The sequence below is a fragment of the Mrakia frigida genome (assembly GCF_051309035.1).
Source record: "Mrakia frigida strain ATCC 22029 unplaced genomic scaffold BDY24scaffold_23, whole genome shotgun sequence".
Taxonomy (NCBI): Eukaryota; Fungi; Basidiomycota; class Tremellomycetes; order Cystofilobasidiales; family Mrakiaceae; genus Mrakia; species Mrakia frigida.
In genome coordinates this window covers 400,093-420,565 of record NW_027481258.1, presented here as the reverse complement: position 1 = coordinate 420,565, position 20,473 = coordinate 400,093, and the positions used below count along the sequence as shown (strand labels likewise).

Genomic DNA, 20,473 nt, shown 5'->3' with positions numbered 1-20,473 from the left:
AACGAGAGGAAAAGGAAGCTCAACGAGAATACTTGGCGATCTCATACAACAGAAAAATAAACTAAACATGCCTATCCAGTGCGATTCTTCTTCTTCGGTTCAGATCTAGCAGGAGCTTTCTTGCGTTTCCAACTCGATCTGATCTCTCGACGCGTCGCTTCTGTTTCGCGAGACGCGTTCGTTCGCTTCATTTCTTCTTCTTCACTTCTGTGACTGACCTCAGCATCTTTGACCCATCTTTCCATCGGCTCCTGCTATACCACGAGTACGTACTCCTTTGCACTTTCACAGCAGCGGCCCAACTCTGAGCCTTGACCTGCATCGATGCGCTCCCCTCTTCAGCCTCTTTCCCCTCCCTCGCTGGAAACGAACTCTGATCACCGCTTGAGCCGACGACTCGACTACTGATCGAAGGTTTTCTGTTCTCATCGCTGGGAAGCGAGGATCTAGCGGAGAGGGGTTCCGAGCTCGAAGATAGGACGGGGGCTGAAAAGGAGAGCGAATCCGACTTTCTTCCTTCCCTCTTGCGAATCTCACTACTACTGCAAGAATCTTCTCTCGGGTGTGCAGCTCGCTCGCTCTCTGAAGATCTGAGCTCAAAGTCGGAAGAGGACACATGAAGATTTTTGTTCTCCAACAGTGTCGAACGCGTCACCGGGGAAGAGAAGGGGAGACTGGAGAATCCATCGCAAATCCCTCTTCTCCTCCTTCCTCCCAAGTTCCTCTAACTCCATCTCTCGCTCCCTTCCCTCCTCTTTCTCTCCTTTCAAGATGACGGCAAAGAGACTTCAGAAGAACATCTTCTCCAAGTCTACACCTCAGCCTTCTCCTCCGGCTTCAGGTCAATCGACTCCCGTCCCTTCGTCGAGTGAGTCCCAAAGAACCAACCGAGAGCAAGAGGGAGGTCGAGGAAGAAGGGAGCTCCCAGCACCGACGAAATGCTCCTTCTCTCGAGTTCTACAGCGTCGAGAGCATGGCTGGGACTCTCTTCGAGCTCCTGCAGAGGTTTCTTCGCTTGAAGGAGATCTATACCTGATGAGCTGACGTTCTTCTTCCGTCCCCTCCCTCCTTCACCTCCCTCCTTCCCCAACTCTTCCCTCTCCGCTTCTTGCTCTTTGTGGCTATCTCAGGTGGCCCCGCCGGTACTCCTCCGAGCAAAGCAGATGCTCTCCCTTCTATCCAAACCGTCAAGGAGGCCATCTCTGATCCCGTAGAGGCCATCTCTACCGCCGCCGGCGCACTCAAGGTCGGTCCCAGCTTTCTCTCCTCCTCTTCCTCCCTCCCTGCCTCTTCCTCCCTCCTCTCCCCTCTTCTTCCTCTCGGGACTTCACGGGCTAGTCGACGAAGGGCCTGGAAGGAGAGCTTCGAGATGACCGAAGATTGAGACGCTGACACGGCCATTTTTTGCTTCTTCGTTGCTCTCAGATCAACATCCCAAAGCCGCCCACCGACCTCCCGAGCACGAGAGAGAAGGAAGTGTGAGTCCATCCTCCTTCTTCGTCCTCTGCCTCTTCTCTTTTCTACGAAGCTCACGCCCTCCCGTATGGTACTCTCTCTCAGGTTTCCAAAGCGACAATCCATCCCCAACGAGGGTACGTCCTCCCATCTCCTGCCTTAGTCGGAAGCGGATCGTTCTGCTTGTTTCGACAAAGGCCTCGCCTCGACTCGGTTCCCTCGAAAAACTGACCTTTTCTTCCTTCTCGTTTTCGTGAACCGTTTTGGACGATGTAGGAGACGATGATTCTGCTGGACCTGCACCTGAGAAGGCGAGTCTACCTCCACTGCTGAGGAGGAAGGACGAAGGCGTCGAGATCCCACGATCGGACGCTCGACTCGATCTTTACCTGACTGACCCTCCGTTCCTACCCCTTTGGCTCCATGTAGACTCTTCGAGAGAGGTTGATGCAGAGTATGGGACCCAAGTACCGAAGTGTCGAGGAGTACCGGTAAGTCCTCGTCCTCCTCTTCTCGAATGAACGAGGGACAACGGAAGCAGTTTGGGCTGAACTCCGCCTTGCTTTTGATCTCTCCTTCAGATTGGACGAGGACGACAAGAAGAACGCTCACTGGAAGCGATGGGGACCTTATCTGTCGGAGAGGCAGTGGGTGAGTTTCGAGATCTCTATCGCTCGTGTTGGAGCTTCGAGGGAGGGAGAGAGGGAGAGCAGAGCTGACCTCGACTCGTCTTCCTCTTCGATTGAAAACAGGCTACCGTTCGAGAGGATTACTCTGCCGATGGAGACGCCTGGTCTCATTTCCCTCATGATCACTCTAGGAGTCGAGCTTACCGGTGGGGAGAGGATGGAATCGGAGGAATCTCGTGAGTCCAGGCCTTCTCGACGAACAGTTGAAGCTCGCGTCTTCTTGTCTTTCAGCGTTGAGCGGAGAGCTGACTCGTTATATCTTCTTGGTCTACGATATCTAGGGATAACCATCAACGACTCTGTTTCGCTCTGTCTCTTTGGAACGGCAAGGATCCTTACCTGAAGGAGCGTTTGTTCGGAGTCACTGGTCACCAAGGAAACCACGGAGAGGACGTCAAGGAGATGTACTACTACCTCGACTCGACCCCGACTCACAGTTACATGAAGTATCTCTACAAATACCCTCAAGCTGCCTACCCTTACGAGGAGCTCGTCAACGAGAGCGTCAACCGAGGAAGGGAGGTCAACGAGTACGAGATCACCGACACCGACAGCTTCGACGACGGAAGGTACTGGGACGTTTTCGTCGAGTACGCCAAGGACGAGGATGGACCCGATGGAATCTCTATTCGAATCACTGCCTACAACCGAGGACCCGAACCCGCCGACCTTCACATCATCCCTCAGCTTTGGTTCCGAAACACCTGGTCGTGGCCCAAGGACGAGCCCGTCCGACCCAAGATGGCCGAGACTACCGAGGGAACCATCCAGGTCGACCACGAGACGCTCGGAAGGACTCATCTCTACTGCTCGCCTTCTCCAGCTCCCGCTGCTCCTGCCGACGGAGGAGTCGTTCTCGTCGACGGACCCAGTGTTCATCCCGAGCTTTTGTTCACTGAGAACGATACCAACTTCGAGGTGAGTCTACTGTCCCATTTAAGCTGGCTCGATAGCTAGAAGAGGAGCGAGGCGGAAGAGCTTGGGCTGACTTCGACGCGTCTCTTTCTCCCTTCGTTTGCAGCGACTCTACGGAGGAACCAACAAGTCCAAATACGTCAAGGATGCCTTCCACGACCATATCGTTCCTTCCCATCGACCTGCCGTTCCCAAAGCTCCCGTCAAGGCGTCCAAGAAGTCCGAGGGAGACGTCGAGGAGGACGAGGAGGAGGACGGAGAGACCACTCCTGGAGGACCTCAGGCTCCTCGTCAGTTTGTCAACCCCGACAAGGAAGGAACCAAGTCGGCTGCCCACTACTCCTTCCTTCAGGTTCCTCCTCGAGGAGGATGCGTCGTCGTTAGGCTCAAGCTCACTCCTGCCGAGGCGGAGGACGACGAGACCGTCACCGACGAGGAAGCGTTCGACGACTGCATCGAGGATCGAAGGACGGATGCCGACGAGTTTTACGGGAAGTTGGCGAGTGGACCCATCAGTGAGGATTTGAGGAACATCATGAGGCAGGCGTTGGGAGGAATGATGTGGTGAGTTGAGCTTCGTCTTCCTCGTCTCTTCGATCTCGACGCGTCGCGCTCTTCGTGAGCTGATCACCTCTCTTTCTTTCCTTTCGACGCAACCAGGACCAAGCAGTTCTACCAGTTCATTCAGAAGGAGTGGATCGAGGGAGATCCTGGACAGCCTGCTCCTCCTCCCGAGAGGAAGTGGGTTCGAAACAAGGTTCGTTTCCGTCTTTTCCTCCCTCCCCTCGTCGAGTCGGAACTGACTCGTTCTCGTCTTTATCTCCCACAGGATTGGAAGCACATGCACATCGCCGATATTCTCTCCATGCCCGATAAGTGGGAGTACCCCTTCTTCGGTGAGTTTCCATCTCGACTCTCCTTCCTCCTCTCCTCGCACCTTTCGCTGACTCCCTCGTTCTCTCCTCTCCTTTCAGCCGCTTGGGATACCGCTTTCCATTGCATTCCTCTCGCCATGGTCGATCCCGCCTTCGCCAAGAAGCAGCTCGATCTCCTCACTCGAGAGTGGTACATGAAACCCGACGGAGCTCTTCCCGCCTACGAGTGGAACTTCAGCGACGTCAACCCTCCCGTTCACGCTTGGTGCGTTCTTCTCTCCTTCTTTTTCGATGCATCGAAGCTGACCTCGACCTCGTTCGTTCGTTCAGGGCTACTTTCCGAGTCTTCAAGATCGAGAGGAAGCTGTTCGGTCGAGAGGATCTCGATTTCCTGGAGCGAGTCTTCCAGAAGCTCCTCATCAACTTCACCTGGTTCGTTGAAGCTCTCTGCTATCCCTTCAAAGTCTCGGCTACTGATTTCAGACTTCTTCTCCTTCGAAAAACAGGTGGGTCAACCGAAAGGACTCCGAGGGAAACAACGTCTTCGAGGGAGGTTTCCTTGGACTCGACAACATCGGTCCTTTCAACAGATCCGAGCCTCTTCCTACCGGTTCGTACCTTCGCTCACATGCCTTGCAGACGACTCAAAAGCTTTCACTGACCACACGCCTCGTCTTCCGCTCATTCTTCGTTCGTTCAGGAGGAGTCCTTCGTCAAGCCGACGGAACCGCTTGGATGGGATTCTTCTGTCTCAACATGCTCAACATCGCTCTCGAACTCGCCAAGCACAACCCTACCTACGAGGATATTGCTTCCAAGTACGTTCTCTCGGCCTTCTCTGCTTCCATCTCGTCCTCGCTGACTTTCCTTCGACGCGTTTTCTCCCTTCGCAGGTTCTTCGAGCACTTCCTCTTCATCTCGGACGCCATGACCTTCGAGGGACCCAAGGAGGAGTCTCAGTCTCTCTGGAACGAGGAGGACGGATTCTACTACGACGCCATCTCTTGGGGACCCGGTCACACTCAGCAGATCCCGATTCACTCCCTCGTCGGTTTGATCCCTCTCTACGCTACCCTCACTCTCGAACCCGACGTGATCAAGAGGTTCCCTGGATTCAAGAAGAGGATGGATTGGTTCTTGGAGAACAGACCCGAGCTCTCGAACAGGAACATCGCCAACATGAAGAGTGAGTCGAGAAACAGGAACGAACGATGTCGAGACGATTAGCTGACTCTCGTCTCCCCTCCCCTTTTCCATTTGCGATCGTTCCCAGCTGCCGGAAAGGCCGATCGTCGTTTGCTCGCTCTCGCCTCAAAGGAGCGACTCGTTCGGATCCTCGAAAAGATGTTGGATGAGAAGGAGTTCCTCTCCGAGTTCGGAATTCGATCGTGAGTTTCGAGCTTTCCGACTTCCTCGCCTCGTTCTTTCCTTCGCTGAACCATTTGACTTTCAATCCTCGCATCCACAGGCTCTCGAAGTACCACGACAAGAACCCTTGGGAGATGGATGTCAACGGAGAGAAATTCGGAGTCGGGTACTGGCCTGGAGACTCGAAGTCGGGCATGTTTGGAGGAAACTCGAATTGGAGAGGTCCCATCTGGCTCGCCGTCAACTTCTTGGTGAGTTTGAGACTTCTTACCTCAGTTTGACGGAGAAGGCAACGAGTGTCGAGAGGGGAGAATCGCCTTCCGAGTTCCGACTCGCCTTCCGAACGTCCTCTCGCCGTCGCTGACCCTCTTCCTTCCTCTCCTTCCTTTCCCTCTCAGCTTGTCGAGTCTCTGCAACGATTCCACCAGTACTACGGAGAGGACTGTCTCGTCGAGTGCCCAACTGGATCGGGAGATGTGAGTTTCGTTTCTTTCCCGCTCTCTTCATCTCCCTTTCTGACGCCCTCTCTTCCCTCACCAGTTCATGAACCTCGGAGCCGCCGCTGAGGAGATTCAGCATCGAATGATCCACATCTTCGCTAGTGAGTTCTCCCTCACTCTACTCCTACTCCTTCTCCTTCTTGCTCGAAGCTCGTCGACTGACGCGTTCTCTCCTTGCCTTCGCTCGCTCGCTTTTCTTCAGAGGACGAGGAGGGTAACCGAGCCTACAACGGAGGAAACGTCATGATGAACCAGGACCCTCACTTCCAGAGCTACCTCAGCTTCCACGAGGTGAGTCTTTCGTCGATTTCGAGAGCTCGTCGACTTCGTTCGCTGACTCTTCGTTCTTCTCGTCTCCTTCCAGTTCTTCGACGGGAACACTGGTCGAGGACTCGGAGCTTCTCATCAGACTGGATGGTGAGTCAATTCTACTTCGTAAATCCTCGAAGCTAAAGTTGACCTTCCTCTTTTCGACTCTCTACAGGACTGGACTCGTCGCCTACAGTATTCTTCAGGTCGGAATCTCTTGCAGGTTGCCCAAGACCCCTCGAACTCCCAGGTCGACAGCCAAGCACTACTTCGACGAGCACATCGCCACTCCTTCGGAATACGGAGATCAGACTCCTTACTCTGCTTACTCGACTTCGGTGAGTCTCTGTCGAAGCGACGTCTTTCTCCCGTCACTCGTCGCTGACTCTTCCTCTTTTCATTCCCTTCTCGCAGGACATGAACACCCTCGGAGACATCTCTCCCGAGGCTCTCTAAGCTCGTCCTCGTTCTCGCCTATCTCTCTTCTTTTGGGATCTACAGTAGCTACATACGGACACCGTCTCCTCTCGTCTATCATCTCTCTTTTCGTTTTCTTTCCCTCTCTCGCTGGCTCTCTCGTTCCGTCTCGTTTTCGTTTCAAATTATCTAGTTTCTCTAGCTTAGCACGCTTACAAAACAAACTCCGGTCTCGGTGTATTAGAAGATCTGCTCGTTCGTCGTTTGAGGGAGGAGTTGAAAGAAGGGGAGAGAGAGCAAGAGAGGGACGAGCTGGGACTCAGACGCGTCCCTTGCGAGGAAGCTTTGCGTTCGCTTGACTGCATTTTTAGCGAGCAAAAAAAAAGTGTCCATCTCTTTCGTCTTCCTGTTGGATCTCGTACAGTAGCAAACCTTGTCGAGGATGGTTCCTTTCCGAGAGGCTCAACCCGCTGGCGTCCTTTTTTGTAACGTCGAATTCGAACCGCTCTTCTTCCTCGCCTTCCCTCCCTTCTTCTTGCCCTCAGCCACCACTCACTCTTACTCAGGAATAATGTCTACCGAATCTCTCACTTTCAAGGGAACCCTCGAGGGACACGGAGGATGGGTCACTGCCATCGCCACCTCTGCTGAGAACCCCGATGTCATCTTGACCTCTTCTCGAGGTTCGTTCAGCTTTTCAGCTCCTCTCCTCCCTCCCCTCCTCCCCTCCCTTTTTGCTGACTTTTTATCGCTCTTTTTCTTCTCTCCTCTTTTTACAGACAAGACCATCATCGTCTGGCAGCTCACCCGAGACGACACCTCGTACGGATACCCTAAGAAGATCCTGGTAAGTTTGAGCCCTCTCTTCCTCCCCTCCCTCCTCTTTTTTTCAAGAGCGAGCGACCTCACCGTCCTCCTCTCCTCTCCTCTCTTCCTCCCTTTGCTGACCTCTTCTCTTCTCCTCCTTCTTCTCTTCTCTCTCTCCCTCTCTTCAGCACGGACACAACCACTTCGTCTCCGACGTTGTCATCTCCTCCGATGGACAGTTCGCTCTCTCCTCGTCTTGGGATCACACCCTCCGACTTTGGGACCTCAACACCGGACTCACCACCCGACGATTCGTTGGTCACACCGCCGATGTTCTTTCGTGAGTACACTCTCCCGTATCTCCTAGTTGTCGGTGCGAAAAAGAACGAAGATTGTCGGTCAAACGAGCGAGCAAAGGAGGAACGAAAAGCTGACCTCGCTCTCCTCCCTTCCTTCCCTCCCCTCTTCTTCAGCGTCTCCTTCTCCGCCGACAACCGACAGATTGTCTCTGGATCCCGAGATCGAACCATCAAGCTCTGGAACACCCTTGGAGAGTGCAAGTTCGACATCAAGGACGAGGGACACTCCGAGTGGTGAGTCTCCTCTCTTCCCTCCTCGAGCTCTCGTCGACGCCGTTTTCTAACCTTCTTTCCTCCTTTGCTCCTTTTAGGGTCTCCTGCGTTCGATTCTCCCCCAACCCCTTGAACCCCGTCATCGTCTCCGCCGGATGGGACAAGGTCGTCAAGGTACGTTTTCATCCTTTTCAGCAGCTTCGAGTCGTCGTTTCCGTCGTTCTCCTTCCCCTCCCTCCCCTCCCATCCTCCATCTACATGATGATCGATATATATTTGCTACTTCAGAGAGTCCTATCTGGCCCAATGAGAATTATTTTATCACCAAGATCTCTGATTCCTCCCTCTACCTACCTACACTTCGTTTCGCTTTGGCTTGCCTCCCTTGTTCGAACCTGGTCGCTGACTCTTTCTCCTTCTCTTTCCTTTTTGAACGCAATATAGGTTTGGGAGCTCTCCAAGTGCAAGCTCCGAACCAACCACTACGGACACACCGGCTACATCAACACCATCTCTGTCTCCCCCGATGGTTCGCTCGCCGCTTCCGGAGGAAAGGACGGTATCACCATGCTCTGGGACCTCAACGACGGAAAGCACCTCTACTCCCTCGAGGCTGGAGACGTCGTCAACGCCCTCGTCTTCTCCCCTAACCGATACTGGCTCTGTGCCGCTACCGCTTCCGGTATCAAGATTTTCGACCTCGAGTCCAAGTGAGTCTTCCTCTCCCTCCCTTTCTCTCTCGTCTCATCCTTTCTCTCCTTCGAACGTACGCTGACCTTTCGTCTTCCTTCCCTTCCTTCTCAGGTCTATCGTTGACGACCTTCACCCCGAGGTCGCTGACGGTAAGAAGGTCGAGTGCACCTCCCTCGCTTGGTCTGCTGACGGACAGTCCCTCTTCGCTGTACGTCTTGTCTCCTCTACTCGTCCCTCCTTCCGTCCTTCCCCTCTCTTCCCTCCTCGCTCTTCTCGCGATCCCATACTTACCCTCCTCCCCTTTCGTTCTTCTTCTCTCCTCTCAGGGATTCTCCGACAACCTCGTCCGAGTCTGGGTCGTTACCGCCTAAAATTTCAATCAGTTCTTTGCTCGCAGGATCTGGATGGCCTCTTTTTGGTACACACTTTTGTCTTTCTCTTCTCTTCTCTTCACGACTTTGATGATCAATCGGAGGTATTCGAGGCCCTTATGGCTTTCGATGGTGTTTTTTTCGGTCTCGTTCTTCTCGGCCCTCTTCCTCCCTCCCCACCCCCATCTCGCACACAACCCCTCGATCCCCTTCCCTTCCACCTTCGCTTCTGGCCCACCTCTTCAATCCTCTCTTCTCACTTTCGAACGAACGAGCGACGGTGTTGGGAAAGGAAAGAGAGAGACTGGACTTGAAGGCGCTTCCTTCGACTGAGAAAGAACATTGCTGACCAGGAACCCTTCCTGCCTTTCTTCCTCCTACTAGTTCTTTAGCTGATCTTGCCCTTGACCCTTTCTGGCCCTCCCTTCTCTCTTTTCTAGCAGCAGCGCGCAACAATTGAACGAGAGGTCAAGACGCGTTCCCCAACCAAACAAGAATCGACCTCCCTTTCCCCACACCTTCAGGTGAGGGTATATCAACCTGCCCTTTTGCTAGTTAAATGACCAAATTCCCCACTTTGAATAGCACACTCTCTGTTCAGAATAGTGGACTTTTTTCTTCGGATTCCAGGACTAGATTTTCTTGAGAATTTATTGTCCTGTTTCGAGAGTGGGAGAATTTCTGCGTCGCTCGGAAACAGAGTTCCCGACGCGTCTCGCTCTCCATCGTCGTTTCTCGCCGTTTCTTCCTCTCCTTTGAGGCTGGAGTCTTGATTAGAAGATCAAGTCGACTTCTGATGAGTCTTTCTACCCTATGCTCTCCGCGAACGAGCAGGGAGGAGTCGCCAGAGGCGACGACGAGCTGCGAGAGAGCCAGGAGGACGCATGACTCTGTTGGAAAGCAATTTTCCCGCTTCAAAAAAACCCCCATCGTCCAGATTATCTACTTTAGTTTAGACTGGATATCGAGAAAAACATATAGAACAAGATCAGGTGTGGGGACGGCAGGCTTGCCCTGCGCTACGATCGCCCCTACTCGTTCACCACTTCGGTGCCTTCTCCGAGCCAGAATCCACTCCATGGCCTCGACGTCTTGTCTTCTCTACCTTCAAAAACTTCTTTCTCCTCCTCCAAAGGCCGACGTCACTTTTTCCTAGCAGCCGGTGCGAGCTCCCCGACCTCTCAACCTCGTTTTTCAAAGGGATCGTTCCTCGTTCCCCTTCAACTCTCACCATGGCCATCTCAGTAGACTTCTCAGGACAGATCGCGTTGGTTACCGGTGGAGGGCGTGGGATTGGACTTGCTATCGTGAAGAAGCTCGCAGAAGGTGAGCTTTAAAGGGGAGAGACGGACGACGAGCTCACTTTCCCTCCCTCCCTTCCTTCTTTTCCTCTGCTTCGTCGAACGAACAACGACCAAGGCTCTCTTCCTTCCTTCTTTTTCCCTTCTAGCTGGAGCAAACATAGCCTTCACCTACTCTTCCACCCCTCCTTCCGAAATCTCCACTCTCCTCGATTCCCTCCGTTCCTCCTTCCCCTCCAACAGGATCGCCGCCTTCCCTCTCCTCGATGGATCCTCCTCCACCCAGTACATTGCCCTCCTCGCTGCTATCAAGGCCTCTCCCGATCTCGAAGGAGCAGGAGAGCTCGATATCATCGTAGCGAACGCTGGGAAGTCGCTGTGGAAGAACTTCGAGGACAACACCGATGAGGACGTGGAGGGGATTTTCGGACTGAACACGTTTGGACCGATGTACTTGATGAGGGAAGCGGTGAAGGGGTGGTTTGGTGAAGGTGGGGAGGGTAAGGAGGTAGGGTGGAGGAAGGAGAAGGGTGGGTTGGAAGGGAAGGTGGCTGTTGTCGTGTCGAGCGTCTCGTGAGTCGACGTCGATCTCGACCGACGTGCTTCCTCTCGTCCTTCCCTCTTTACTGATCTCGTCCCATGGGTTCAACGCGTTCGTGTAGTGGTCACGTAGCTATGTCTCCCCAGAAGCAAGCTGCCTACAACGCCGTTCGTCTTCCTTTCCTCTCTCTCATCTCGTCTGGAGCTGACAATCTCGTTCGTCGCTCTCGATTTTTGATCAACAGTCCAAAGCAGCCGTAACAGCCTTCACCAAGTCCCTCGCTGGAGAATGGGCTCCTCAAGGATTCAGACTCAACTGCATCTCACCTGGCTACGTCGCTACGGACATGGTACGTCGTGTAAACCCTCGCTCCGCACTCGGACGCGTCTCCCTGATTCGGTTCGTTTTGTTCTTTCGGTCTCGACCGAACTCAGATCGCTTCAGTAGATCAAGACTGGGTCAACGAATGGATGACTCGGACTCCTTTGAACAGGTTCGTCTCTTTATCTCTCCAGCCCTTCCCTCGTTCCACTCGAGACTGATCTTTGTCTCGACGCGTCGTTTCATTCTCTCAGGATGGCCACCCCGGAAGAAGTAGCCAGATCGGTGGTGATGATGTGCTCGAACCAGTTCACGTTCATGACGGGCTCAGACGTGCTGGTTGACGGAGGTGAGTGAGACTCGTTTTCGACGAGAGGAGAGAGCAAAGGGAAGAGAGGGAAGGGCTGACTCGGGTGTCGGTTTGGTCTGGGTTGGTTGTTGCGCGGGATTAGGTTACAAGATCTTTTAGAAACGGTTTGAGACGAGATCACGATGCAAGGATAGAAATCTCTTAGGCGGTGTTCAAAAGAGAAACTCGAAATCGATCGAGAGCGAGAACGACAAAACGCGTATCCTCGAGCCTTTCAGTTGACAGAGCGGTTCGGTCGTCGAGATACACCCCTGTCGCTCTCCGCTCAAACCCAAGCACAGGCTACGAGTCGCTTCTTCCACTTTGAAAGAAAGAATGGACCCGAAAGAAAGGAGACGAAAACTTGAAAGGACGCGCGTCTCGAAGACGAAGACTCTCCTCCCACCAAAGCCTCGATAGGAAAGCTGCGAGACTACGTACCCGCGTCTAAGAAGGAGAAACCTTCGTCTAGACTAGCGAGAGCATTCCCATGGATGGTCGTTCGATTCTTTCGAAACGACCTCGAGGCTCCCGCTCGGCGTCGAGTTCATCTTTTTCTCTTTTCTTTTCCTTCTCCACGCTTCCTCCCTCCCTCCCTCGAGCCGAAGACTCAAGACAACGAACCCCCTCCCAGGACCCTCTAAAGAGATAGTTCCTCAACCGATCGAGCGCAAGTAGCTTGTTCCAACAAGGGGACTCAGTATTCAGTACATCAGTCAGTTCGAAAAAGGACGCGTTTCCCGTTTCCCGTTCTCCTTTCCCTCTCTCTCCCCTCAACCCCATCTCGCTCGTAGAAGTAAAGAAGACATTAAAGATCCAACCCCTCCCAACAAGAGTCGGGAAAGAGGCGAGGGGCGGTGTGGGGGGGTGGGTGGGGTGGTTGTGGTAGATAAGAAACAAACGAAGAGGCACGACGAGCAAAAAAAAGACACAGTGGCAGAGAAAGCGAGAAATCGAGAAAGGAAGGAAAAACGTGAAACGAAACGCGGTAAAGGAGGGTGGTGGGATGAAGAGTTCGTTAGAGAATAGGAAGAAAAGAAAAAGGGGGTTGGTTGGAGGAGTTCGGATGGGTAGGGGCGGGTGGTGGTGGTATAATCGAAAACGAAAACGAACAACGAAAACGAAGGGTGAGGAAGGGGGTGGGGTAAACGAGAGAAACGTGATAGACTAGAGGAAAGGAGAATGAGATGGTCGTAGAGATGGAATGGGAAGGGGCAGGGGCAGGGGCAAAAGGCAAAAGAAGAAAGAAGGAAAAAAAAAAAAAAATTCGATACAGCGTAGGGAGTGGAGTGGAGAGAGTCGAGAAACGAGAAACGGAGACGGTCAAGAAGAAGAAGAAGAGAGAGAGAGCAAAAGTGGAGGGTTGGGCGCGGTAAAGAAGAGAGGGAGTTCTAAACTAAACGAAGAAGGTAGATAGACGGTGGGTGTGGGAGAAAAGTGTTCTTTTGAGAGAAGAGAGAAGTAAGTGTCCGAGAAGGGGTAGTCTAGCTAGGCTAAAATGGCGGTGGGGGAGGGGGAAGGGAAGGGGTGGAATGAGAACGAGAACGAGAACGAGACGATTCCGAGAGAGTTGGGTTGACTTGGGGGAATAAAACGACGGGTGCAAGTGTAGGGGTAATAGGGGTATTGTGTTTTTGGGTGTCGATGGGTTCGGTTTCGATACAGTTTTTCTTGTTGATGGTGTCGGTGGGTTGATGAAGTCGAAGTCGAAGTCGAGCGTGTGGTTGGTTTGAGAGTCGAGAGTCGAAAGCGTCCGTTTCCCTCCCTCCCCTCCCGCTCAAAAAGCGTACCTCCCTCCGCCCTCACTCATCTCCCTCCCCCTCGCTCTCTCCACCTCCCTCTCCACCTCCTCCCTCGTCGTTCCCAACCCCAACTTCTCCAGCCCGTCCGGCACCACCACTCCTCCTGCTCCTCCTCCCTCCTCCACGTCCCTCGAAGGCGAGTAGTTCACCGCCGTCCTCGTCGCTCCGGACTGCATCACCGATCCTTCCCTCTTCGAGTAGTGGGCTTCAGGGAGGGACGATCGAGGGGACGGGTCCCTCGAGGTCGACGAGGAGGAGTGGGAACCGGAACCGGACTCGGAAGGGTAGCGGGAAGGCATGGACGGAGCGGAGGATCGGTAGGCTGCTTTGGCGACGGTCGAGGCGTTGGAACAGGGAGGAGGGTGCCGAGGGACGGTGACTTTGAGGTAGTTGCCGTCGAATCTATGAGAGCGGTAAGCGAAGGAAGAGAAAGCACGGAAAGGTCGGGTCAGTTCGAGAGAAGACGCGTCGAAAGGAAGGAGAGAAAGGGAACGGGCGACGACGCACTGAGCTCGAATCTTCAACAAGTTCGCGTCGGGTCCAAACGTGACTTTTCGTTCAAAGTGAGCTGTAGAGTAGAGAAAGGCGAAGAAAAGGTAAACAGGAGAGGAGGAGAGAAGTCAGCTCGTGCTTGAAAACGTTGAACTCTGAAACAAGCTTTCGTCGAAAGGGGAGGAGGGACGAAGGGTGAAGGGGAAAGGAAAGGGGAGGTGGATTTTTTTTTCCGTCTTTCTCCTCTTGCGCTTGGCAGAGGAGAGAAAGAGAGGGTCGAGGAGGAGGAGGAGGTGTGACGAGGGGTCTCGTTTTGGAAACGAAAGGAGAAAGGAGAAGGAAAAGGGTCGACCCACCTCCTGATTCCCGTTCCCATCGATCCGCCACAATGTGCAACGTCCTCCTCTGCTTTGTAGCGATCGTGATGCAGTCCAGTCTGTTTATCGAAACGAAGAGAGGAAGTATAAGTTTCAGTCTCTCCTTCGTCGTAGAACCAACGAACCAACGCAAAAGCGGCAAAGGCAAAAAGAAGGGAGGGAGGGCGAAGGGGAAGGGGAAGGAACTGACGAGAACCCAGGCAGATTCGCGATGACGAGATAGCCTTCCTCGCTCGTCTCTACCACCAACGCGTCCTCCTCTGCTCCTTCTCCCTTCCCGACCGGTGTTCCAGCGAGGGAGAGGTCCGCTTGCGGCCAGGGCTGAGGAAGGATGGGTGTCGAGACGGAGCAGGACGATCCGGAGCCTGTGCTCGAGAAGGACGACCTCGACGAGGAGGAAGCGGTGGAGAAGACGGAAGAGCGAGAGGTCGAGTTGGTCGAGTCTGTGGAGAGCGTGGTGGAGATGGAGGGCGTTGGGTGGTGGTGCGTGGAAGGAGGGAGACGGAAGGAGGAAGGAGGTGCGGCGGGTGAAGGGGACGTGGTGAGAGGAGAGGTGTGGTGAGGGAAGGGAAGGGTCGTGCTGTTGTTGTTGGTAGGTGGTGGTGGGAAGGAAGGGGATTGAGGGAAGTAGGAAGGCGAAGGAGGTCTGTAAGAGTTGTTTGTTGGTTGGTTGGTTGGTGGTCGTTTGAAGAGAGAAAGAGAGGAGGAGGAGTCAGCAAAAAGAGAGAGAGAGGGTTTTTGTTTGGTTTTGCTTTGGAATGAATTGGGGATGACGTTTGATTTTTGGACACCGCTTCATTACAAAAAAGGACTTGTAAACAAGCCAGTTTTTGTAGAGAAGGCGTTGAGACCGTTTTGCGGGTAGCGACAAACTTTTCGCTCCCTTGTTGAACGAACGAATCCGACGTGAACGAGAAAGAAGACGAGAAAAGAAAAGAAAAAGAGACTCACCCTCGAAGGGTTGAACCAGCCACGTCGAGCTCGTTCGTTCCTGCTCCCTTGAGAGCGGGCGGCTTCTCTCCCCTCGGAGTATCTTCCTCTCCCGCCTCGCTCCCTCCTGCTGCCGTCGCTCCCTCTAGGAGAGAATGCCAACTTGAAGCTGCCGTGCTGACCCCGCTTCTCCTCTTCCCGAGGGTCCCCCTCCTCCCTCCTCCTCCTCCGTCGTTCGTTCCGTTCGATTCAAACTCGGATTCAACCTCGCTCGATGCTCCCGAGGAGGATGCAGGAGAGCAAGAAGGTTCTATGGATGCTGAGTCTGGATGGTGCTGTTCGTAATGGTGGTTGGACAGAGAGGAAGGAGGAGGAGGAGGGAGTCCTAGAGAGAAGGCCGGGGAACGGCGGGGGGTCGAAGAGGAGGAGGAGGAGGAGGAGAGGGAGGGAGCAAAGTTTGCGCTCGATTCGTGGTTGGTGGCCGTAGAAGTCGAACAAGTAGAAGACGACGACGAAGAAGACGACGACGACGAGGACGACGAGGAGGAAGTCGTTGGAGGATGGGAGGACGAGAACCGGAAAGGCATCGTTGAAGGGAGGGTGTGTTGAGTTGTTGGAAAGTTGGAAGGAGAGCGAGTGTGTTTTCCGTCCCTTTGAACCGAGCTTCTTAACGAGGAAAACCCGTTAAAATCCTCCCTGGGAGCGTCCGTGTGAGGTTCGAGTGAAAAATTTGGAGTCCTCGAGGGTAGGGGAGTCGTAGGAGGGAGGGATTGGGATCGAAGGCGGAAGGGAAGGGAAGGGAAGGGAGAGAGAGGAGAGAGAGAGGAGGCGAGGCGAGGCGAGGTGGTCAAGCTCTCATCGATTTCTCTGGCAGAGGAGGAGGTCGTGGAGGAGGAGGAGCGAAGCCTGAGCTTGTAGGGAAAGAGAAAGGAAAGAGGGAGGGAGGTGCTGGTGGTTTGATGTAGAGGGCTACTCCGACCTCTATACTCGCTCGTCCCCTCGAATTCTCTCGCGCGCGCCGATCAGTTTCGACCACTTCGGGATAGCTTTCTTTCACTTTTGCTCCTTCTCTCTCTCGCAGCTTTCAGACAGTAGAGAGTACACAGCTTCATTGTTATCAGAGAGTTTCTTTGTTACAAAATCGAGAGAGAAGTTACAGGCGTCGAACGAGAACAGTCAAGACGAGAAGGAGAGGGAGGGATGAAAGGGAAAGGCTAGATAGATAGCGAGAGAGCGACCAAAGAGGCTAGCTAGACTAGAGAGTGAAAGAGTACAAGCAAGGACGGTAGGAAGTGGATGGGACGAGATGAGAAAGAGAAGAAAAGAAAAGGAAAGGCGAATAGTCACAGACCGGGAGAGAAGCACCAAAAGAGGGACGAAAAGAAGGCTACACTGGACGAACGAAACAAACGAGTCGGGGATCCGTTGTTTTGGGGTTAGTGTTTAATCCTAGATGTTTTTATGAAGTAAAAAAGAGCTCTGTGAACGAGAAGGTTCGAGAGCGAGAGAAAGGAAAGCAAAGCAAAGCAAAGAGGGATGCAGCGAGAGGGAGGAGAAAGGGACGTGAAAGGCGTGGGTTTGAATCCGTTTCGGGAAGAGAGAGAAGAAAAATGCGAAGAGACGAGGGATGTATGCGGGCGAAAACGAGATGGGTCTGGAAAAAGAATCGAAACGAAGCCAAAGGAAGAAAGGAAAGGGATGGTGTTAGTGCTGAAGGGAGAAAGAGAGGACGGCGGACGCAAGCCATCCATCCCGAGGGCTGAACGAGAGAACTCACCCTTCGATTCGAGCTCAGCAAGGGCTGACGGCTCCGCAATCCTGACAGACGCTCCAGAGGGATCGTTCTCCTGAAGGAAGAGGGTGAGAGAGAACGACTCGAGGGATCGAGGTGCATTGGGAACTGAACGAAGGAGGGAGGGAGAGAGGGACGAAGGTCAGCTCAGATTCTACCCGCTCGTCCGACCTCCCTCCGACTATGCTTTCGCCTAGGCTCTCAGGTCCAACAACCCCGTCCCAAAGCGACAATCCCTTCTAGAGATGGGGAAGAGAAGATCCGGAAACTCACCCATGCAACTGCCCTGCCTTCGGACCTCTCAATCCAACCTGAACCTCATCGACGCTCATTCCTTCGTGCTGAGCTTGAGCTCCTCCTACTCCTCCTCCTCCCTGCTTCGCCACTCCTCCCGTGAGACCGAAGGGGTACTGAAGGTTCGAAGGGTAAGGGAAGGAAGGGGTGGGAAGCTCAAGCTCATCCGAGTCCGAAGAGGTAGAGCCGTTGTCGACGTCCATCATCCCAACGTCCTCTTGCAAAGGAGGAGGAACCTGATTCGTTCCAGAGCGCGACGACGCGAAGGAAGGCGTTCTTTTGGGTAGGGAGGAGAGGTTGAGTCGTCGAGCGTGCTGTATAGGATCAAAAGAAGAGCCAGAAGAGATCAGCGACGCGAAAACGAAAGGTAAGAAAAGGAGGGAGAGCAACGAACCTTGTGAGTAGGAGAGGAATGGGAGAGAGCCTGCTCTCCTCCTCCTTCGAAGCTGGTGTTGTCGTCCGAGTACTTTCGCTTGGATTTGAGAGGGGAAGAAGAGTGGGAAGTGGCGGATTGCATGTTGGAGGAGGGGAGGCTAAAGAGCTTTTGAGAGGTTGGATGGGGGGGTGGATTGGAAGGGAAGGAAGGGAGGGAAGGTGATGGTTGGAGGTTCAAAGAAGGGAAGGAGGAGGAGGTGCGGTTCTAAATGGATCGACGCGCAGAGGTCGATTCCCTATTTTTGAAGCAAAAAGGAAGAGGTTGAAGACGAGAATGAGAAGAGAAAAACTTCCTCAGAGGACGTGTCAAATTTCTCATCGAAAAACCGGGTTTCGGGTGAAAGAGGGAGACATCCGTCGAGCGCAGCGGCCAAGGGCTGAATCAAACCTTTCCTAAAGAGGAAAGGAGGGGAGAGTCAAAGGAAAGACAGAGAGACGAGGTGCTGCAGTAGTCAGACTGCGTTTTTAAGGTCATAGAAAGCCGTCCTAGACTCACTCAGTCGACTCGAACCGCGTCGCGTTTGGGTCGAACGACCAACGGCAAACCGACCTCTTCACGTCCCAGCACCTCAGTGAGACCCAGATTCTATCTCACCAGATTATTAAGTCCTCCCAGATTGGTTAAATGAAGACAGACGAAGCACTTCTAAAATCAAAACAACAGCTCTCTCACGACTCGAAGCGGCGCGTCGTGTCTTCTTTTGGAGGAAGCCGGGAGGGCTCAGAACTTCGTGATTCGAGATTAAACCGATCTTCATCTATATCGCAGTGTCTCCAGTCCACCAGTCCTTCCCCAGCGGAGGCTGATCTCGCAGAAAAGCAAGCTCGAGAGGTCGATGACGAGGGAGAGAAACTCGCTGGAGCTTCAAAAGAGCTCCCTCTCCCTCCCTTCCTCCTTTGACCTCCAACCACGACCCCATCTCCTAAACCATGGACTTCTCAACCATGGTAACGAGTGGTAGGTCCTTCCCTTTCTCTCCCAGAATGACCAGAATCATGATTTGACCTCTTCCCTCTCTGCTACAACAGTTCTAGGACCCTTCCTCCCTGCTCCCATCCTCAACTTCGCTCGATCCCACCTCGACTCGTTCGCGACTCAAGCGGACTCGACTCTCTCAGGCTATGCACCTCGGTTTCTTCTCGACCAGATGCCTCTCCTCATGAGTCTCGTCGCTCTCTACTTTGGGTTCCTCAGTGTCATGAGGGCAGCGAGGGTAGCTTGGAGGTGAGCTCAACCATCCCTTCCTTTCCTCCTCCTCCCTCCCTCCCTCCCTCCCTCAGCCCCCTCCTCCCTTCAAACGTCAAACTGACCCACTTTCAACTCTCAGATCCTTCATCTTCGCCGCCAAATACGGCGGTCTCGCTCTCTTCGGAACTCTCCTCTACTCCCTCTATCAAGGCGACACCACCGCTCTCCGTTCCACCTTCTCCACGGCTTCCTCCCTCGTCTCCTCAGCAGCCTCCCTCGGAGGTCTCTCCTCCCTCGGAACCCTCGCAGCCTGGTACCTCGGTTCCGACAACACCGAAGCCGTCAAGAACGTGGGAGCGTGGGCGTACAAGTACTTCTCTCCCGACTCGGATTCAGCTACTTCGTCGTCGACCAAACGGTCGTCCAACAACAAGAAGAAGAAGAAGGCGAACTCGAACTCGAACGTTTGGGATTCGTTCCTCCCCAAGAGTGAAGGGAAGAGTGGGTCGCCTTCCGCTAACACGAGGAGCAAGAAGGGAGGGAAGGTGGATTCGAAGGGATTGTTCGAGGATGTGTTTGGGGAGACGCCCAAGAGGGCTGGAGGAGGAGGAGGAGAGGGAGGAGTGGAGGAAGTGGTGAAAGGGTTCATGGATAAGGTGGTGGGGACTGTAGGGGAGGAGACGGTGGCTGGGTTGAAGAAGATGGCTTGGGACGCGTTCAACGGGGAGGAGAAGAAGAAGGATGGGCAGGGGAGGACGCGAGGGAGGTAGACAGGACGGACGTGTTTGATTTTGGGAAGATCTGTGCTCTGTTTTGTTTCAATTTATCTCGTTCTTTGTTTTACTCGGTCGTAGTGTTCCTTCGAACCAATACATGTTTGCTCTCAAAAATCTTCTCTCGAACTTGACTTCTGCATGACAACGAGATTCTCCGCGCGCGCAGGAGGGACGGATGCCGACCTCCCTCGCGACCTTCCCTTCTCCTCTCTCTCTCTCTCTCCAACCTTCTTGTGAACTCTCCTCTCGCCTTTCCCCCAAAACCCTTCCCTCCCTCCATCTCTCTCTCTCCCTCCCACCCTTCTGCACCTATTCCAGGTCCCTACCCCTCCGTCTTTCCTCCCTCCGACCTAGTGGCCTCCCTCCTTCTTCTCTCTCGCCCTTCCTCGTCATGTCGAGCAGCTCCAAGCAGGCTTCTCCTTCGCTCACCGTCTCGGTCAAACCTCCCTCTACCTCGTCGGATCTCTCGTCGTTGGATGGTTCGGACGACGAGGAAGTCAAGGATGCAGTCGAGTCGATGGATGGAGTTCAGCAGGAAGAAGAAGAAGAAGAAGAAGCTCCTCCGAGCCAACAACCTTCCTCCCTTCCTCCTCCTCCTCCTTCCCTTCCTCCCCTCGCCACAAACTCCAAAGGACCCAACCCGTTCGCTCCTCCTACCAACTACTCCTCCTCCTCGTCTTCAGCTCTCTCTCGACTTCCTAATCCGAACGAGCAAGACGATCCTTCCAACGAGTCTGAACCTCCAGCATCGGCCTACCGACCTCCAGCTCCGAGATCTCTCTCCTCCGCCCTCTCGCCACCAGCAGATTCTTCGCCTTCCTCCTCCCCAACCTCAACTACCGAACCTCTCCCAGCATCCCCGAGATCGAGTCCACCTCCTTCAGCATCCGAGCACCAACCTCC

At 53.9% G+C, this 20,473-nt stretch overlaps 6 protein-coding genes across 6 annotated transcripts; 4 read left to right on the top strand and 2 right to left on the bottom strand.

Moving 5' to 3' along the window:
* Window positions 1–552: 552 nt before the first annotated feature.
* BDY24DRAFT_395168 (uncharacterized protein) lies at window positions 553–6,885 on the top strand. Its single transcript, XM_076641272.1, has 25 exons — window positions 553–868; window positions 1,131–1,246; window positions 1,426–1,478; window positions 1,561–1,592; window positions 1,732–1,766; window positions 1,885–1,946; window positions 2,037–2,106; window positions 2,208–2,320; window positions 2,426–3,062; window positions 3,166–3,623; window positions 3,720–3,816; window positions 3,889–3,955; window positions 4,034–4,199; window positions 4,265–4,366; window positions 4,441–4,544; window positions 4,635–4,752; window positions 4,828–5,120; window positions 5,208–5,322; window positions 5,403–5,553; window positions 5,701–5,778; window positions 5,843–5,903; window positions 6,005–6,093; window positions 6,167–6,219; window positions 6,287–6,449; window positions 6,526–6,885. Exons 1-25 carry the CDS (start codon window positions 772–774, stop codon window positions 6,565–6,567), a joined length of 3,372 nt encoding a protein of 1,123 aa, XP_076495043.1. The 5' UTR covers window positions 553–771; the 3' UTR covers window positions 6,568–6,885.
* A 214-nt stretch (window positions 6,886–7,099) lies between these two features.
* Window positions 7,100–8,971, top strand: ASC1 (40S ribosomal protein RACK1 ASC1; the record flags this gene model as incomplete). Its single annotated transcript, XM_076643626.1, has 8 exons — window positions 7,100–7,211; window positions 7,308–7,375; window positions 7,524–7,675; window positions 7,809–7,928; window positions 8,006–8,081; window positions 8,352–8,617; window positions 8,712–8,808; window positions 8,927–8,971. The coding sequence occupies 8 exons, from the start codon at window positions 7,100–7,102 to the stop codon at window positions 8,969–8,971; spliced, it is 936 nt and encodes a 311-aa protein (XP_076495042.1).
* Window positions 8,972–9,895: 924 nt separating this feature from the next.
* Window positions 9,896–11,643, top strand: BDY24DRAFT_395161 (uncharacterized protein). The gene is made up of 7 exons (XM_076641271.1): window positions 9,896–10,297; window positions 10,422–10,845; window positions 10,935–10,980; window positions 11,058–11,162; window positions 11,248–11,306; window positions 11,389–11,483; window positions 11,587–11,643. Exons 1-7 carry the CDS (start codon window positions 10,204–10,206, stop codon window positions 11,601–11,603), a joined length of 840 nt encoding a protein of 279 aa, XP_076495041.1. The 5' UTR covers window positions 9,896–10,203; the 3' UTR covers window positions 11,604–11,643.
* Window positions 11,644–13,260: 1,617 nt separating this feature from the next.
* Window positions 13,261–15,671, bottom strand: BDY24DRAFT_416781 (Hsp20/alpha crystallin family protein; the record flags this gene model as incomplete). The annotated part of the gene is made up of 5 exons (XM_076643625.1): window positions 13,261–13,687; window positions 13,793–13,853; window positions 14,134–14,213; window positions 14,345–14,800; window positions 15,106–15,671. 5 exons carry the CDS (start codon window positions 15,669–15,671, stop codon window positions 13,261–13,263), a joined length of 1,590 nt encoding a protein of 529 aa, XP_076495040.1.
* A 1,204-nt stretch (window positions 15,672–16,875) lies between these two features.
* BDY24DRAFT_371217 (uncharacterized protein) lies at window positions 16,876–17,687 on the bottom strand (the record flags this gene model as incomplete). The annotated part of the gene is made up of 3 exons (XM_076638147.1): window positions 16,876–16,984; window positions 17,150–17,484; window positions 17,565–17,687. 3 exons carry the CDS (start codon window positions 17,685–17,687, stop codon window positions 16,876–16,878), a joined length of 567 nt encoding a protein of 188 aa, XP_076495039.1.
* An 848-nt stretch (window positions 17,688–18,535) lies between these two features.
* BDY24DRAFT_416779 (uncharacterized protein) lies at window positions 18,536–19,564 on the top strand (the record flags this gene model as incomplete). The annotated part of the gene is made up of 3 exons (XM_076643624.1): window positions 18,536–18,563; window positions 18,635–18,830; window positions 18,934–19,564. 3 exons carry the CDS (start codon window positions 18,536–18,538, stop codon window positions 19,562–19,564), a joined length of 855 nt encoding a protein of 284 aa, XP_076495038.1.
* Window positions 19,565–20,473: the final 909 nt, after the last annotated feature.